This window comes from Meriones unguiculatus, chromosome 14, assembly GCF_030254825.1.
Source record: "Meriones unguiculatus strain TT.TT164.6M chromosome 14, Bangor_MerUng_6.1, whole genome shotgun sequence".
Taxonomy (NCBI): domain Eukaryota; kingdom Metazoa; phylum Chordata; class Mammalia; order Rodentia; family Muridae; genus Meriones; species Meriones unguiculatus.
In genome coordinates, this window is record NC_083361.1 from 7,149,432 (window position 1) to 7,162,476 (window position 13,045).

Consider the following 13,045-nt stretch of genomic DNA (forward strand, 5'->3'; position numbering starts at 1 on the left):
CTGGCTCCCCATCACAGAACAGTGTCTGTCCTTTGCCTGGGTAGACGCTCACAGCCCACCCAGTTTGGGTCTGGTAGTTGACTGACAAGTGGTCCGTAAGTGAAGGCGTCTGTGCCAGCACTGTTAAAACGTGGTGGATTACTTCGAAGTCCTGGGCGTCCTCACCTGAGGACTTTAAAGAGGCGTGGGGGAGACAGGCGCTTAAATGGCACCCAGACAAAAGTCCTGAAAATACGGAAGCAGCAGAGCGCAAATTCGAACAAGCAGCCTAGGCGCATGAGGTGTTACCGGATACTAAGAAGCCTAAAGGCGGGACATCCTTGACAAGTGTGGCAGAGGACCGGATGCTGGTGGTGGAGGAGGTGGGAGTCGTTTGACAGGCCCCTTGAGTGTGGCTTCAGGCTCTGGAAGCCAGATGCTGTCTTCAGGGGACTTTCTGGAGGAAGAGACCCATTGTCATTTGGCTTCATTGAAGACCCAGTAGATGACTTTTTTGGGAATAGAAGGGGTCCCCGAGGAACTAGAAGCCGAGGTACCGACTCGTTTTTCCCTGCCTTCAGTGGATTTCCCTCGTTTGGAGGTGGATTTCCTGCTTCTGATAGAGGCTTCACTTCCTCCGGGTCAGTAGGTCATGGGTGTCTTCATTCTCTTCAGCGTCATTTGGCGGCAGTGGAACCAGCAACTTCAAATCATTATCAACTTCAACTAAGATAGTTAATGGAAAAAAAAAAAAAAAAGACTACAGAGAGAATTGTGGAGAATGGTCAAGAAAGACGAAGTTGGAGAAGACAGAGTCCTTGACAATGAATATTAAGGAACACCTGCTACCTCTGGATAACAAGTAATTTAACTGAAATATGTAACTGTAACAAGCACCAGTTGAGAAATAACAGGAACTTTTTTAAGATTTCAAACGAACTCAACTTTCTATGTAACTACCTGAAGTATTTATAAAACAGCTCGATCTATTTGTCATAGATACCTGAGTTTGTTGCTGGAACCATAAAATAGGACCTTTTCCTTTCTTTCTTTGTGTGTGTGTGTGTGTCTTTACAATTGTAGTGATCTCTGTACGCGCTTTGCTTTAAACACAACGTAATCTGAGGCGAGCCCTGTACTCTTGAGTAATGCTAGGGCAAAACTTTTTTTAACACCAGCATGGATCCACTGTGTTGAATGTGAGTAGTGTCAGCCTGCTGTGACATTAACATTGCCAGATGACCCTTCTACAGGAACATTTCAATTTTATTTTCAGTATTTAGTGACAAAAGCTATGACTGCATCAATGGTAATACATTTCTGGTTTAGTGTAAATTAAGGACGTTTTCTAGTTGTGCATGGATGCTGGTAATTTTCTCAGTCTGACAATTGTTTAAACATGTAATGTCAAGCTTAGATTTAAAAAAGCTGGCAACTGGGGTCTTTTGTCATTTGCTTAAAAAAAAAAGAAAATGTGAATGTGTTTGGTGTATTCTTTCATGAAAAATAAATAAACAGATACATAGATAGATAAATAGAAATTATTTTATAGCAGGAATTTACATATAAATACAATCTGTACAATGTGTGGAAATCCATGATGGAGGAGACGCCAGACTGAGACAGGCCAGGCCAGGGCTCCATTACTGCTTCCTTAGGGGGAGACACTTGAGTCTGTAGAGGAAAACAGGAGAGAGAGCGAGAGAAGGGAATGAGACACACACTGAAAAGCAGATGGCCCTGCTGTGCCACACCCCGAGCCCTTGCCCAGGCTGGCCTCACAGGCAGCACGCCCTCCCGCCATTCCCCAAGTGCTGGGGTTACAAGTGAATCCTCCTGGCCTCAGTCCTCATCTTCTAAGATCCGTGATAACCTTCTTTACATTATCCGTGTGTGTGTGTGTGTGTGTGTATGTGTGTGTGTGTGTGTATGCATGTGAGAAAGGGTGCTCTCAGAGTCCGAGGAGGGCAACATGCCCCTAGCACTGGGGTTAGAGGCAGCAATGAGCTGCCCGCTGTGGGTGCTGGGAACAAAGCCAGGGTCCCCTGTAAGAGCAGTACTGCTGGCCTGTCTCTCCAGCTACTTAATCTTTATTTGGAAAGGAAAGCTTGTTCACTTGGGGGCCTGAGGCTTTGGTCATTCTGAAATCTCAACTTCATAATACAATTAAGTGGGTGCTGGCCACAGTGGTGCACAACTGTAATCCCAGCACTCAGGAGGCTGGGACAGGAAGATCACAAGTTCCAGGCCAGGATGGGCTAGACATCAAGACCTTATCACAAAAAGACAGAAAAGAGGGAAGAGATGACTGCAAAGGACATCCGCGGGCGCTGGACTCGGAGTGGGGCTTCACTCGAAGGAGACAGTCAAGAACGGAACAGGCAGCCCTCCATGTTGCATAAAGGAACACTGCACAGCCAAGGACCGACCAGCTACCGTCGCCTAGGTAACACCAAAGCATCTCCTAAGCCAGGCGCTGAGAGCTCACATAAGATAATTCCATTAGGGCTTGGGGAGATGGCTCAGTGGGACAGCGCCAGCATGCATGCTAGCTGCAGAAAAAAGGGGGAAGCACACACGACTGAGTTAAACGTGAGTTCTTGAAACAAAACTACAATCTAACGGGAGCCGGGTGGGCCTGGCTGTGCGCACTGATAATCCTAGCAGTCAGAGGGCTGATGAAGGGTTGTGAGATCAAGGCCAGCCTGGGCGAAAGAAGAACGGTGGCAAGATGGCTGAGAAGGTGAGAACACTTGCTCCCAGGCCTGGTCCCCTGAGCTTGCTCTCCAGAAGCCACGCGAAGGGGCGGAGTGGTCCCACAGAGGTGCTCTCTGGTGGGACACTGTGGGAGGCCTTAGATCATCAGGGGATGCTCCTTTGTTCTAAAGCAGTGTGACCCCAGCCTCTTCCTCTTCACTCTGCTCCACAAACCTACCATGGCGTATACCCTCATCCCAGGCCCAAATCAACACGGACATCTGAGCACGGACTGGACCCTCTAAACTGAGGCCAAGGGTGCCTTTTCTCCTAAGCTGCTTATCCTGGGTATCTGTTATGGCAATTGAGCGCACAGGCGTACTTAGAGCTGAAGGCCTAAGCACCAACAGGGCTTACTGCACACACTTCCTGTCAGGTTCCATCCCCTTGTTTCTGTCTGCTTAGCTTTTTGTCAGTTTGCTTGTTTTTTGAGATAAGAGCTCAGGTAGCTCAGGCTGACCTCAAACTTGCTATGTGGGTGAAGATGACTTTGAACTCCTGACCCTCCTGCCTTCACCTCTCAAGTGCTGGGACTCCAGGTGTGCACCACCAAAGCCTTCATGTTTTACCTAAGTTTTCCCTGCGAGTCAGCACACGGACATCTGCCTGTGTTTTCTGTCTGCCCTGTCACACTCTCCTGATGGTCACGGGGGGCTTCCATCTGTGTGACCCTGCGTGGGGGCAAGTCTCCTGCAGCGGTGGCCCACCAAGCGGCAGCCCTGGCCCAGAGTGATGATACCAGAACCAGGGCTGGTGGCTTACATCAGCAATCCGAGAATTCTAGAGGAACCTCCATGGCTTTCAGGCCAGCCTGGGCTACCTAGTGGACTCCAGGTCAGCCCGGCTTAGAGGGAGACCTACCTCAAAATAAACAAAGAGGACGACACCAGCTGTGGGCGGGGTTAGTAAGTGGGAGTATTGGTTCATTCTTACTGTTAACTTGACTGGATTTGCAGTCACCTAGGGGATGCAGCCTTGGCCTTCTGTGAGGGTGTTCTTAGAGTCATTTAACTGACAAGATTCACCCGGAATGGGGGCGGCCAAAGGGACAGCCTTCACTTCTGCGACCCGATCCACCCACCTGTGATCACCAGGTGGCCAGCCTCAATGACTGGACCATCAGACTGTGAGCCGGAACAAGCCCTTCCTTCCTCAGTCTGCTGTCAGTCATTTTATCACAGCATAAGAAAGGTAACAGAAGCCTCATCTTTGATCCCAGCACTGGGGAGGCAGAGGCAGGCCTGAGTGTCTGTGCGCCTGTGTCTGTGTGTCTGAGGCCAGCCTGGTGCACAAAGTGAGTCTGGGACAGCCAGGGCTACACAGAGAAACCCTGTCTCAAAAAAACAAACAAACAAACAAAAAAAGCAACAGAAAACTGCTACCAAGGAGTGGCGCTCCCGGCCACTGGGTTCACAGGTCTTGAGAACTGGTTTGTGGGAGGAATATGGAAAAGTTCAGGGCTGCAAGCTAGAGAAAACCTACAAGGCTGTAAGTAGAGCTTTGGAGACCATTCTGGTGGGTGCAGAAGCCCCGAATGCAAACAGAAAGGCAGGGACTGTGCTCCTAGGGGCCACGCACGGTACAGTCTGAAAAGGGGGTGGGGAGGGGCTGGAGAGGTGGCTCAGGAGTTGGGAGCGCAGCTACTCTTGCAGAGGATGCGGGTTCAAGCTGCGGTGCTGGCAAACACTGTGACTCTAGCTCCAAAGGACCCAGCGCCCGCTCTGGTCCTCTGTGAGCGCTGCATGCACATGCTACACAGATGCATAGCAGGCAAACACTCACACGTGTAAGGTCCATCAATCTTAAGACGTATGTATTAGAAATGCACAGCAATGTGTATATGACGTATGCAAATAATTGCATGCATGTATGACTGCAGTGTGTATGGTTGTATGTGTTTATATGACTGTTTACATGATTATGTGTGCATGTGTATGCATGCATACGATTACATGTGTGTACATGATTGATCGCATACATAGTTTATAAGATTGTGTGTGTAGGATTACTTGTATGTATATAATTGTGTGCACATGCATGTGTATGTGTGTGAGCGTGTGCGTGTGCGCGCATGTGTGGGGGGTACAGAAGTCTTGAAAGTTAATAAGAGACCGATGGAGGAGGTCAGTATAGAGAAGGAAGCTTTTTCTCTCTGCTTTTTTGAGACACAGTACTGCATCATGTGGCCCACACTTGAGATCCTCCTGCCTCAGTCTCCCAAGAGCGGGCTGACGGGAGAGTGCCACCTCCCCTAGCCAATGTCTCCTTTCTGACACTGCGCTCAAAGCAGAGGGACTGACTGTTGAACGAGCCAGCCCTCCCCGGGCCTACCGTCTCAGCAGCTCCTGGGGGGACAGGTCTGCCGTCCCTCCTTCGTCGCTCCCGCTCTCGCTGCTGTCCGTGCTCTCAGAACTGCTACTCTTTTCTGATTTCTTATTCTTTTGCTTACTTTTGTGTTTGTGCTTCTTGTGTTTCTTTTTCTAGGAAAAAAAGAAAATAAACATGAGAGTTAGAAAGGGAGAGAAACAATAGGTGCTGAGCAGGGGCTGGGGAGGACCTCGGACGGTGAAGATCTTGCTGACCAGGCTCAGGGCGTATAAAACAGGAGTGGTGGCGCAGGCCTTCACCCCACCCCAGCAGCAACAAGCTCTGGGTTTGCTGAGAGATCCTGTCACAAAAACAAGGTGGAGGGGCCGGGCGTAGAAGCATGTACTTTTTTGTTGTTTTGTTTTTGTTTTTCGAGACAGGGTTGCTCTATGTAGCCTTCACTGTCATGGAACTCACTCTGTAGACCAGCTGGCCTTGAACTCAGAGATCCACCTGCCATCGCCTCCCTAAGTGCTGGGATCACAGGCGTGTGCAGGCACACCTGGCAGCAGCATGCACCTTTAATTCCAGTACTGAGAAAACAGAGACAAGTGGACCTCTATAAGTTCAAGGCCAGGGGCGGGAGAGATGGCTCGGAGGTTAAGAGCACTTCCAGAGGTTAAGACGTCTTCCAGAGGCCCTGAGTTCAATTCCCAGCAACCACATGGTGGCTCACAACCATCTATAGTGAGATCCGGTGCCCTCTTCTGGTGTTCAGGTGTACATGCAGGCAGAACATCGTATACATAATAAAATAAATAAATCTTTAAAAAAAAAAAAGGTCAAGGCCAGCCTGGTCTACAGAGTGAATTTTAGGATAGCCAGGCAGGGTTGTACTGAAAGACCATGTCTCAAAAAAACAAAAACAAACAAACAAACAAAGGTGTAAAATAATTGAGAACAATGCTTGGTATTGATCTCTGGCCTGCCTCCATATACACAGCAAGCACACCATTTGCACATATAAAAATACATACACAGCTAACCCAGGAGTAGGGGCATAACTTATCAGCAGAGCCCCTGCCTGGAATCTCCCAGTGAGGGGCTGGGGTGTGGCTCAGTGGTGGAGCCCCTGCCTAGAATCCCACAGTGAGGGGCTGGGGCGTGGCTCAGTGGTAGAGGCCCTGCCTAGAATCCCCCAGTGAGGGGCTGGGGTGTGGCTCAGTGGTGGAGCCCCTGCCTAGAATCCCCCAGTGAGGGGCTGGGGTGTGGCTCAGTGCATGAGCCCCTGCCTAGAATCCCCCAGTTAGGGGCTGGGGTGTGGCTCAGTGCATGAGCCCCTGTCTAGAATCCCCCAGTGAGGGGCTGGGGTGTGGCTCAGTGGTAGAGCCCCTGCCAGAATCCCCCAGTGAGGGGCTGGGGTGTGGCTCAGTGGTGGAGCCCCTGCCTAGAATCCCCCAGTGAGTCATAGCTAAGCAGTAAAATGCTTAGCCTGAGAAAAGCTGAGAACTTGGCTCAAAAAGTAGAACTTTGGGGCTGGAGAGATGGCTCGGAGGAAAAGAGCAGGTCCTGAGTTCAATTCCTAGCAACCACATGGTGGCTTACAACCATCTGTAAAGAGATCTTGTGCCGTCCTTCAGCTTACAGGTGTGCATGCAGATAAAACATTGTAGACATAATAAATAAATCTTAAAAAAAAAAAGTAGAACTTTGTCATATGACCTGGGCTGAAAAAAATGAGAAAAAAAAAAAAACAAAACACCAACAGAGGTTATGTGTTTGGTTGCTGGAGCTGTTAAAAAAAATAAAACTTTTTTATTATTATTTAAAAAAAAATTTTTTAATAACCTTTTTTTTTTAAGGATTTATTTATTATTTATACAACATTCTGCCTGCACACCAGAAGAGGGCACCAGATCTTACTATAGATGGTTATGAGCCACCATGTGGTTGCTGGGAATTGAATTCAGGACCTTTGAAAGAACAGCCAGTGCTCTTAACCTCTGAGCCATCTCTCCAGCCCAAGGTCCTTTGTGTGTGTGTGTGTGTGTGTGTGTGTGTTTGTGTATGTACACACACACATATATACATATATACGTCTTTACCAAATTACTCTTTACTTTTTCTATTTCAAGACAGCATCTTGCTAGGTAGCCCAGGCTGGTCTCAAACTCTGAATCCTCTGCCTCAGCCATTCAAGCAGAGAATTACACTTAGGTGTCACCATGCCTGACTGGACACAAATTTCCTTTCTTCCTTTCCCTTTCCCTTTCCTTGTCTGTCTCTCTTAGTACCAACTACTCAAAATTTGCTGCTCTAGAAGAAAACAGCTTCTGAAGAGAGAGCTGGCACTTGCGGGGACAGTCCTCAAGCCCCGGGGCCTGCGCTGGGACCGTGACAGGCCTCTCCTCTCTGGGGCCTTTCGAGACAACTCCCTTGCTTCTCCACGCTCCACAGAGACGCTCACCTTCTCCTTCTTTCTTCTGTGCTCCTTCCTACTCTTGTGTTTTTCTTTGCTCTTCTTGGGTTTCTCTTTCTGAGGTAGCTCGGGTTTCTGGCGAGCATCTGGGGAGGGCGGTGTAAGAAACACATGAGCAAGAGGGAGGAAGCGAAGCCTAACCATTTTGAAAAGTCTGCAATTTTCTACTCTTATTGTTAGCCAGATATTTCAAAATGTCACCTCCCCAAAGTCTTTTTTAATGCTACTTTTTGAAAATCCCTATCCCCTAAGGAACCCATGAACCACGTTATTACTCACTACTTTACGGATATTAAGGGCATTCTGGGACATGTGCATAAACCATGCAGTACTTCAGCCAGTAAGTACAACCCCAACCTGGAGCCAAACATCCTCGAACCAAAGCCAAGAGAAACAGGCTCGCTGGCATTCTTTGAAAGCTGGGGTGCCAGCATGTAGTGGGAACGCTCTAGCACGGTGAGCAGGGGATCACTGCGGCTTCTCTGACAGGCCAGATTATCGTATGTGTTAGCCCGGCCTTCAGAGCCATGCGAAAACCCAGCCTGGGTCTGTTCATGGGGGACGTGAGCCTGTGTCCCCTTCACAGGAGCTGCTGAAGACACCGGGGAGGAGAGCTAGCCTGTGCTGACGGCCAAAGAAATGACGTATTTTATTCGCCCTATTAAGTCAGAATCCAACAAGCCTGAAACTACCCTTCTGTCCACCCCTTCTTCCCTCCCCCCGCTTTTTTTTTGAGACAAGGTCTCACTTTGTAGCCCTGGCTGTCTTTGAACTTTCCATGTAGGTCAAGCTGGCCTTAAACTCAGAGATCTACCTGCCTCTGCCTCCGAAGTGTTGGGATTAAAGGTGTGTGTCGCCACACCTGACATTTCCAAAAGTGATTTTTTTTTTTATCTTTAAGACAGAGGCTTGACTAGCCTCAAACTTGTGATCCTCCTGCCTCAGTGGTCCTGAGGGCTAGGGTTATGGTGCCCTACCAGCCCTGTGAAATGACAACATTTAAGATGCTTAAGAGTCTTAACATAAATACCCCAAAGCTGAGAAGGAAAGGGCACTTAGAGCTTTGATGCTGTAAAGAAGCAACTGTCCCTCGGGCAACCAGAGACACGTGGGGGCGTGAAGGCAGGTGGACATGTGGGGGGGGGGGGTTGTTCCTTTGCAGGGGTGCCATGTTCCGACGCACTCTGGACTCACTGGGGCAGAAGACAGGAGGCAGTCGAGGCCCGAACTCCTCTCGTTCATCCATCTGCAGCTTCTGGATGGGGAAGGGGGTTGCAGGCTCACTCAGCTCCAGCTCAGCGGCTGAAAAACACCAGTCAGTGTATTGGCTTCACTCATCTGCCCGGTGCTAGCACACCTGAGACCTTTCAGTGCTGAGCACTGCAGTGCCTCCTGGTGGTGGGCACGGGGGGAGGCCACCTCTGCCTGTGGACACGGGAGCGGGGGAAAGCTATACAGGACCACACAGGAGCAAGTGTGTGACAGGCTGTCCGCTGCAGCCAGGGGCTCACGGGAAGAAGGCCCATCTGAGAAGATACAAGCTTACCCACAGGGCTGGGAGGCAGCGCCCAGCCCAGGACCCTCACTCAAAATACACTAGAACAGAGGAAAAAGTGAACACGCAGGATCATTTTCATACTGAATCAGCCGCTCCAAAAAGATAAACAGACTACTCCACTCTCTGGCAGAGCAGGCGTAACGAAGGAAAGTACCTATCGAGGTGGTAATAATGGTTGTTTCTACCTGCTTTCTACCTTTCTATACCAGTGCTGGCTTACATTTTTTGAGATAACCTTATGTAGCCCCAGGTTAACCTCGAACTAACTATGTAGCTGAGACTGGCCTAGAGCTCTTGAGCCTGCTGTCTATACTCCAGCTTTGGCCCGTGTACAGTTCCTGCAGTACTGGGGATTGAAGCCAGTTTCCCGGGCATGGGAGGCAGGCACTCTACCACTGGGCTAGATTGCCGGGCCTGGACCTTTTAACATTTTGGGTGGCACAGGGGCTCACTGTTGGCTCTCCTGGAACTCACTACGTAGACAAAGCTGTCCTTGAACTCCCAGAAATCTACCTGTCTCTCCTCCTGAGTGCTGGGGTTTAGGTGTGTACCACAATGCCCAGCCTACTTTTAAACTTCAAGTATACATGACTTTATAATTTAAAGCAATAAGGGTTTTATCCACAAGGGGGAAAAGGAAGCATTGTTGCAATCATCTAAAAATAAATATTATATCATATCCCTGTCTGACACCCTGGTTGGGGGCCTTCAGAATTTATACCCAGGTATACCACAGACAGATGACAGGGGCAGACAGACAGACAGACAGACAGACAGACAGGGGCAGATATGCAGAGACAGACAGGGGCAGACAGAACTCCAAGAGACAAAGATGGAAACTGCCGACAGCTCCAGCATCCCAAAGTTCTTTTTCTTTTCGTCTAGACAGCTCAAGGCAATGCCTGGAACAAACAGGCCAGTGTTCCTGGCAAGTGTGGAGCCCAGGATGTGAGAGCAGAGCCTCTTACCAAAGGCTGGTATGCCGGGCCATGCCTGCCAGAGCTGACCAAAGCACACTATCTCCCTAGACAGAGGAACCCTGACATCCTCACAGGCCTTGGGACCGAGCCCTGCCACCCCTCAGCAACCAGGCAAAGAAAGAACGAACGCACCCAGGACCTTGACTAAGCTAGATACTGAGCTCTGTCTCCAACCCTTAAAACACTTCAAAGAAAATTTGTACTTTTTCCATTCTTAATTAGGCTAAGTCGGGAAATCAACATTATCAAAGACAAGTATCTTTAAAATATACATCAGAGATTTAAACTAGATTTTAAAAGACCCAACAGCTGCTCATGCAAATCAAAGCAGAAGACAAAAAGCAGGAGACGGCTTGGCTCCTCAGAGGCTGGCCACACAGCAGGAGGGCCTGAATGTGAGCCCAGAACCCAGGTGGACATGCGCTTGTCGTTTCCATGCTGGGCACCTGCGGCTTGTTAACCAGGCTGCTTAGACAACCTGGGGAGCCTCGTCTCAAACAAGCAAGGTAGGGACTGGGGAGATGGTGCAGTGGTAAGAGCACTCACTGCTCTTCCGAAGGTCCTGGGTTCAATTCCGGGCAATCACGTGGCAGCTCACCAATGTCTTCTGGTGTGCACCGCTACATACAGACAAAGTACCCATGTACATAAACTACATACATACATAGAGAAAATTAAAAATAATTAAATTAAATTAGAAAAAAATTAAATATAAAGAAAAGAGAAAAAAGGTGGTTGTTTTATGGAGACATAACATTTAAAGACTGATCTCTGGCCCAGGTGTGCACGCATGCACACCTGCACACACATGTACATACACCATATGGGCTTGTGTGTGTGTGTGTGTGTGTGTGTGTGTGTTTATTGAAATACCACTAACTGGCAACTGTCCTAGTTTAGGGTTGCAAAGCCAAATGTGGAAGATACCTGCAGGCCCAGATCAGGGAGGTGGGAGAAGGGTCGGAGGCCGCAGGCCAGCCTCAGTGAGGTCAAGGCCAGACTGGGCTTCCTGAGAGCCTGTCTCACCACAAACAAGTCCGTCACCTGTCCCTCAACACCAAGTCAGCGACTTACCGTGGGTCACAGAGGTCTCTGCCACAGCAGCCTCCTGGGAACGGTTAAAGCTGGCCTCCTCGGGGCGCTCTTGACTGTCCTCACTGTCATCTTGTTCCTCCTCTGAGGACGAGGACTTTTCATCTGAGGAGCTGGCAAAGATGGCCTTGAACAAATCCATGGGAGGACGGCTCCCTTCCTCACCCTTCTGTGCATCCACACCTTCGTTTGCAGTCTGCATTAACAGAGCAATGGGAGTCAGGAACGAAGGGCCCCTGTGCTTTGAAACACACACACGCTCGCCCAGAAGCACGCAGTTAAGGCTGGCTTTAGGGGCATGGACAGACGGCCCCCCGTGGTTACCAGCACTAGCCCTCTTCTGGCCTGCAGACACAAACACAAGCAGAATGCTGTCTAAATAATAAATAAACAAATAAATCTTTAAGAAGACATAACAATCAAAAAGATCTGGACTCGATGCTGAGCTGGCTGTGAGGTGTGTACCTCACCCACCGGGAGCATGAGGCTGGAGAAGTGTGGGGTCCCAGGAGCTGGGCAACGCCGCAAAACCCTACAGCCAATAACCCAAACCAACACAACTCCCGTCTGTACTCAACAGCAGAATGAAAACAGTCCAACAAAAATATCCCACTTCGAACAAAGGAGAGAAAAAACAGGAAGATTAACAAAAATAACCAGGAACTCCTAGGATTGCACCAAAAAGTCAGTGAGTCCTTCGGAGACTCCCGGCAGCACCTCGGGTTCTGTGTGAAACGCCCCTATAGGTGATCAGTGCTTGGTTCCCACCATGGTTTGAGTGTGAAATGGCCCCTAGAGCTGTTCAATGCTTAGTCCCAGCTCCCAGGGCTACTTTGAGAACTGGTAGAAACGTAAGGTCTGCGAGCTAGCTGGAAGCAGATCCACCTCTCCCCGGCCCCCCTGCTCCCCCCCAGCTGCCTCTCCCCCCCCTTCTCTCCTTGTCTCTCCCCCACCCCCTTCTCCTCCCCATCCCTTTTGGCTTCCTGCCTGCCAGGAGGTGAGCAGCCTGTGCCACCAGCTCCCACTGCACATCGCGGCGCTCAGAGGCAGAGACACAGAGGCAGGTGACCACAGGCTGACCCATCTGAAACTGTGAGTCCAGAGAAAGAAGACTTCTTCTGCGTATTGCTATTCTCACATCAGTGCAAAAGGAGCTAATGAAAGGAGCAGAAAAGCGTGTGAACGTAGCTCAGTGCAGGGTGCACGGTGAGCATGTATGAGGCTCTGGGCTCAATGCCGGCTCTGCAAAATTAGCTGAGGAGCTGCAGCCCCAGCCGCCCAAATATTTTCAACCCGAACTGTGCAGCTAACAAGAACAAACAAACAACCCTCAGAAATGAAGACAAAATATCGGCCATTCTGAGGTGAGAAAAGGAAAGGGGGTAAACTGTCAGATCTGCATCCTTGGGAGGTTCCTCAGGAGGAGCAGGGAGGGAGACGGGGGACCTCGGGGACGGAGACGGAACATCAGAAGCAGTGAATGGCTGATGATGTACAATGACAGCACAATGAGTAATCTCTCCACTGTTTAAACATGTGTAACAGTTCAGAGCAAACGTGACATCACGGGGTAGCTGTGTGTGTGTACATGGAAAACACAGTACAACATAAAAGAAGGCAACTGTGGGGCTGAAAGTTCCCGTACCTGATGGTGAAGCAAATCTCAGAAGACTCTGACAGCATGTACTATATACTCCACAGAGCGAATGCTAAGAAATACTCTAAGAAAGCCAGGCAATGGTGGTGCACGCCTTTAGCCCCAGCACTTGGGAGGCCCAGGGAGGTGCATCTCTGAGTTCGAGGCCAGCCTGGTCTACAGAGCAATTTCCAGGACAGCCAGGCCTATACAGAGACACCCTGTCTCAAAAACCAAAGAAAAACATATTTTTCTTC

The 13,045-nt window shown here is 49.5% G+C and overlaps 1 protein-coding gene and 1 pseudogene across 1 annotated transcript in view; one reads left to right on the forward strand and one right to left on the reverse strand.

The window, feature by feature from the left end:
* Window positions 1–127: 127 nt before the first annotated feature.
* Window positions 128–845, forward strand: LOC110551630 (dnaJ homolog subfamily B member 6-like; annotated as a pseudogene).
* A 661-nt stretch (window positions 846–1,506) lies between these two features.
* Gpatch1 (G-patch domain containing 1) overlaps window positions 1,507–13,045 on the reverse strand; it is a 40,181-nt gene continuing 28,642 nt past the window's right edge. Inside the window, exons 16-20 of the mRNA XM_021641975.2 lie at window positions 11,135–11,348; window positions 8,717–8,824; window positions 7,511–7,608; window positions 5,068–5,216; window positions 1,507–1,653 (exon numbers count right to left, since the gene is read on the reverse strand). Coding sequence (XP_021497650.1) covers window positions 1,623–1,653; window positions 5,068–5,216; window positions 7,511–7,608; window positions 8,717–8,824; window positions 11,135–11,348 — 600 coding nt within the window. The 3' untranslated portion in view covers window positions 1,507–1,622. The remainder of the gene's footprint in view (window positions 1,654–5,067; window positions 5,217–7,510; window positions 7,609–8,716; window positions 8,825–11,134; window positions 11,349–13,045) is intronic.